General features: G+C 50.0%; 1 protein-coding gene across 1 annotated transcript in view; it reads left to right on the top strand.

Annotated features, from left to right (window-relative positions):
* The window catches only part of LOC310956814 (uncharacterized protein), a 10,753-nt gene extending 4,907 nt beyond the window's left edge, over positions 1 to 5,846 (top strand). The window contains exons 5-6 of the mRNA XM_083927186.1: positions 550 to 985; positions 2,201 to 5,846. Coding sequence (XP_083783312.1) covers positions 550 to 985; positions 2,201 to 5,132 — 3,368 coding nt within the window. The 3' untranslated portion in view covers positions 5,133 to 5,846. The remainder of the gene's footprint in view (positions 1 to 549; positions 986 to 2,200) is intronic.
* Positions 5,847 to 6,251: the final 405 nt, after the last annotated feature.

Raw genomic sequence — 6,251 nt, 5'->3', positions numbered from 1 at the left:
ACGGATCTAGAAGTGGAGAAAGCAAAGAGGACGACGGATCTAGAAGTGGAGAAAGCAAAGAGGACGACGACGACGGATCTAGAAGTGGAGAAAGCAAAGAGGATGACGGATCTAGAAGTGGAGAAAGCAAAGAGGACGACGACGGATCTAGAAGTAGAGAAAGCAAAGAGGACGACGACGACGGATCTAGAAGTGGAGAAAGCAAAGAGGACGACGACGACGGATCTAGAAGTGGAGAAAGCAAAGAGGACGACGGATCTAGAAGTGGAGGAAGCAAAGAGGACGACGGATCTAGAAGTGGAGGAAGCAAAGACGACGACGACGGATCTAGAAGTGGAGAAAGCAAAGAGGACGACGACGGATCTAGAAGTGGAGAAAGCAAAGACGACGACGGATCTAGAAGTGGAGAAAGCAAAGAGGACGACGACGGATCTAAAAGTGGAGAAAGCAAAGACGACGACGGATCTAGAAGTGGAGAAAGCAAAGACGACGACGGATCTAGAAGTGGAGAAAGCAAAGAGGACGACGACGACGGATCTAGAAGTGGAGAAAGCAAAGAGGACGACGGATCTAGAAGTGGAGAAAGCAAAGAGGACGACGACGGATCTAGAAGTAGAGAAAGCAAAGAGGACGACGACGACGGATCTAGAAGTGGAGAAAGCAAAGAGGACGACGACGACGGATCTGGAAGTGGAGAAAGCAAAGAGGACGACGGATCTAGAAGTGGAGGAAGCAAAGACGACGACGACGGATCTAGAAGTGGAGAAAGCAAAGACGACGACGGATCTAGAAGTGGAGAAAGCAAAGACGACGACGGATCTAGAAGTGGAGAAAGCAAAGACGACGACGGATCTAGAAGTAGAGAAAGCAAAGAGGACGACGACGACGACGGATCTAGAAGTGGAGAAAGCAAAGAGGACGACGGATCTAGAAGTGGAGAAAGGAAAGAGGACGACGATGAGGAAGAAGAAGGCGGTAAAAAAAGGTCAGAACATTTGCAGACTCGTCCTATTTATCTTCTGTTTTCTTTCTGCACATTTCTGTCTGTAATAATTCTACTACAGCTTTTAGTTTGTGGTCATGTGGTTCTCATTAACCTCCAATCAAATACCCCCCCTCCCCCTCAGTGTTGTCATGGAGACCTGGTCTAAACACACAGACTAGAATGTTCTTTTGTCCTTAAACAGGTTTAATGATGCTGTGTAAACATGTTTAACATGAAACCTGCCCCTAGTGGACACTCGGAGAACTGACGCTGACGGAGCTTCCTGATTGGATCAAACAGGAAGCTGTGGGCGGGGCTTGGTGCCGAAATGAAGATACTGATCTGAGCGGATAAATGATGATCCGTTGCAGCACTAATTTACAGTGTGAAATCATGACAAAAGTTATCTCCAGACACTTTACACATGTAGCAGGTAAAGACCACGCTCTGTGACTTATTTTTGATTTACAGAGACACAACAATTCCCCCATGAGCAGCAACAAGTCGCACTGTCTTCTGTTCGAATCCTAATAACTGGGCTTGTGGAAGAGCACTTGCGTCCAGTGGTCCAGGCGGTGGTTGTAGCAATGACCCCCCCCCCCCCCATTAATCACGTCACCAATAGTCAGATCATATTTCCTGTGTCTCCCTCACACCTGAAGTTTAAATCCTTTACATCCTGCTAATCCGAAGAATCTGAAAGTGCTGAAAAACATCCCGGCGGACCTCTGCAGTGGGATCATATTACATCACTACACCATTACTTTCTTAGTCTGTGAGTATTAATAACAGGACCTAGGACTAGCAAACCATAAGAACATGAGTGGGCCAAGCATGGGTCCAGGACTGTTCAGCATCTCATAAAACTTGATGCAGGAAAATGTTGAGAATATGAAAGATGCAATCTGACACAACAGGCAACACATTGTTTTTAATGCAATGGTCCATTTTAAGATCTGGGGCTATTTTGGATGACTACGTGTCCGTTTGTGTCTAAAGATTTCTTCTGAATTTCAGATGTAACATGTTGGGAAACTTGTAATGCAAACATTAATGGTCTTACTAAAACAAGTGTGTGAAAGCTATTAGAATAAAGCTAATATTGTTAGTAGTACTTTGTATTGTGATGTAGCTCATTTTGCCATAAATCCAGTGACAAAGAAACTGCAACATGATCAGATGAATAATCTATTTTCTCTCTGTCTCGCTTTCCAGGTTAGGAAAAGCACCACTTCCTACACCTCATGCACCATACCAAATACCTGGGCATCCTGTACCTCCCCCACCACCTGGGCTAGAAGTGCCACCGAAACCTTCCCCCCAACCTTTTCCACACTGGCCACATAGTTGGCCTCCTGTCCCCTTCCCTCCCCTACCACCAGCACTACCTCCCCCAAAGACTGGAATACCTGGCACCCCTGGTAGACCTGGCACACCAGGCAGTCCTGGCACTCCTGGTAGACCTGGCACACCAGGCAGTCCTGGCACTCCTGGTAAACCTGGCACACCGGGCAGTCCTGGCACTCCTGGTAAACCTGGCACACCGGGCAGTCCTGGCACTCCTGGTAAACCTGGCATTCCAGGAACACCCGGTAAACCAGGCACGCCTGGCACACCGGGCACGCCTGGTAAACCAGGCACACCGGGAACACCTGATAAACCTGCCATAGCAGGAAAACCAGGCACACCTGGTAAACCTGGCACACCAGGAACACCTGATAAACCTGCCATACCAGGAAAACCTGGCACACCAGGAAAACCTGCCATACCAGGAACACCTGGCACACCAGGTACACCTGCCATACCAGGAACACCTGGCACACCAGGAACACCTGGTACACCTGCCATACCAGGAAAACCTGGCACACCAGGAACACCTGGCACACCAGGAACACCTGCCATACCTGGTACACCTGCCATACCAGGAACACCTGGTACACCTGCCATACCTGGAACACCTGGCATACCAGGAACACCTGGTACACCTGCCATACCAGGAACGCCTGGCACACCAGGAACACCTGGTACACCAGGAACACCTGCCATACCAGGAACACCTGGTACACCTGGCATACCAGGAACACCAGGAACACCTGCCATACCAGGAACACCTGGTACACCTGGCATACCAGGAACACCAGGAACACCTGCCATACCAGGAACACCTGGTACACCTGCCATACCAGGAACGCCTGGCACACCAGGAACACCTGGTACACCTGCCATACCAGGAACGCCTGGCACACCAGGAACACCTGCCATACCAGGAACACCTGGCACACCAGGAACACCTGGTACACCAGGAACACCTGCCATACCAGGAACACCTGGTACACCTGGCATACCAGGAACACCAGGAACACCTGCCATACCAGGAACACCTGGCACACCAGGAACACCTGGCACACCTGCCATACCAGGAACACCTGGCACACCAGGAACACCTGGTACACCTGCCATACCAGGGACACCTGGCACACCAGGAACACCTGGCATACCAGGAACACCTGGTACACCTGGCATACCAGGAACACCTGGCACACCAGGAACACCAGGTACACCTGCCATATCAGGAACACCTGGCACACCTGCCATACCAGGAACACCTGGCACACCGGGCACGCCTGGTACACCTGGCATACCAGGAACACCTGCTAAACCTGGCACACCAGGAACACCTGGCACACCAGGAACACCTGCCATACCAGGAACACCTGGCACACCAGGTACACCTGCCATACCAGGAACACCTGGCACACCAGGAACACCTGGTACACCTGCCATACCAGGAAAACCTGGCACACCAGGAACACCTGGTACACCTGCCATACCTGGAACACCTGGCATACCAGGAACACCTGGCATACCAGGAACACCTGCCATACCTGGAACACCTGGCATACCAGGAACACCTGGTACACCTGCCATACCAGGAACGCCTGGCACACCAGGAACACCTGCCATACCAGGAACACCTGGCACACCAGGAACACCTGGTACACCAGGAACACCTGCCATACCAGGAACACCTGGTACACCTGCCATACCAGGAACACCAGGAACACCTGGCACACCTGGAACACCTGCCATACCAGGAACACCTGGCACACCAGGAACACCTGGCACACCTGCCATACCAGGAACACCTGGCACACCAGGAACACCTGGTACACCTGCCATACCAGGGACACCTGGCACACCAGGAACACCTGGTACACCTGGCATACCAGGAACACCTGGTACACCTGGCATACCAGGAACACCTGGCACACCAGGAACACCTGGCACACCAGGAACACCTGGCACACCTGGCATAATAGGAACACCTGGCATACCAGGAACACCTGGTACACCTGGCATACCAGGAACACCTGCCATACCAGGAACACCTGGCACACCTGGCATAATAGGAACACCTGGCACACCGGGCACGCCTGGTACACCTGCCATACCAGGAACACCTGGCACACCCGCCATACCAGGAACACCTGGCACACCGGGCACGCCTGGTACACCTGGCATACCAGGAACACCTGGAACACCTGCTAAACCTGGCACACCAGGAACACCTGGCACACCAGGAACACCTGCCATACCAGGAACACCTGGCACACCAGGAACACCTGGTACTCCTGGCACACCGGGCACGCCTGGTACACCTGGCACGCCTGGTACGCCTGGTACACCTGGCACACCTGGAACACCTGCTAAACCTGGCACACCAGGAACACCTGGTACACCAGGAACACCTGCCATACCAGGAACACCTGGCACACCAGGTACACCTGGCACGCCTGGTACACCTGGCACGCCTGGTACACCGGGCACGCCTGGCACACCGGGCACGCCTGGTACACCGGGCACGCCTGGCACACCGGGCACGCCTGGTACACCGGGCACGCCTGGTACACCGGGCACGCCTGGCACACATTCTGGCATAGGTGAATGTTGCTGCACAGCTAAATGTTGTTGCAGAACTTCACGTCTTTGTAAAGTTAAATGTCCTTGCAAAGGTCAACACTGTTGCAAAGGTCAACGCTGTTGCAAAGGTCAACGCTGTTGCAAAGGTCAACGCTGTTGCAAAGGTCAACGCTGTTGCAAAGGAAAGTGCTGCTGCAAAGGAAAACCTCGTCCTATAATAGCATAAAAATAAAAGGTCCAGAACGCTCCAGAGGCGTTCAGAAGACGTTCTTCTCATTAAATTGACAAAAAATGTACAATAATCTATTTTTACGCATTGTTTCAAATTCACTTTTATTTTTCTAATTTACTTGATGATGGAAAATATTTGGATAACACAACCTCTGGATGACACACCACAGTTCCACAGGGCTCCAGTCTGGGTCCCCGACCTTTGCTTACATGTTAAACTCGCTGAAGGTTTAACATTTGAAATTGGCAGCAGAAGTCATGTTTAGTGCTTCATGAATAACAAATAAATACTAGTAATTACCACATTTCTACACTGTAAGCAAACAGGACATTATCTGTCTTCTTTCTTTCCTTCTTTTTAAAACATGGAAAAGCAGCTAAACCTCCAACAACAAACCCGAAACAAAGATGTGATTAAAGACAATTATTGTACAAGTTACCAGAGTCGTGTGCTGTGATTTCGGCTTCATCAGGACTTTTACTTCCTGTACTGTTTTTATTTCACTGTGTTTGAGCTTGAAGTTGACTTTTTTCTTGATTAGCGGCCAAAATGGCTACTAATTTCTAAAATTACCAGTCAGTCTGACTTTTCAAAATGTTTAGTAATAAATAAACCTGAATTGTAGTGAAAGTTGACAGACAGTTTTGTGGTTAAAGTCCACTTCGGTCGGACGCTGTGTTGTTAAAAATCTCACTGAAAACTCCCAAAACTTTTGTTGGGTGTTAGTTTCAAGCCCTGCTGGTACCTACTGCCTCAAGAAGAAGAAACAAACTCATGTCTGAAGAATAAAAGAACTGAGGAACTCTTGCATTGAACCTGTGCTGTCTCTTTGTGTGATACACTGATTGACTGATTGCCGACCCTTTAGCTGCTAGCATGCATTCAAATCACTGTAAAAGACACTTGATAAAGCTCCTTGTGTGTGTGGCTTCGGTTTACTCGTTTGGGTTTACCCGGTCTGTCCAGAATCTTTACCTTCCTCTGACCCAACAGATCACCAGATGGTGATCAGCTGACAGCTCTGCCCCTCTCTTCACTCGAACATGTTCCAACCAACCCCAAAACATGAACCAACCCCAAAACATGAACCAACCCCAAAACATGTTCCAACCC

The sequence above is a fragment of the Echiichthys vipera genome (genome assembly GCF_963691815.1).
Source record: "Echiichthys vipera genome assembly, chromosome: 14".
In the NCBI taxonomy this organism is placed as follows: domain Eukaryota; kingdom Metazoa; phylum Chordata; class Actinopteri; order Perciformes; family Trachinidae; genus Echiichthys; species Echiichthys vipera.
Note: the sequence above shows the minus strand (reverse complement) of the source record. Positions and strands in the feature narration are given on the sequence as shown.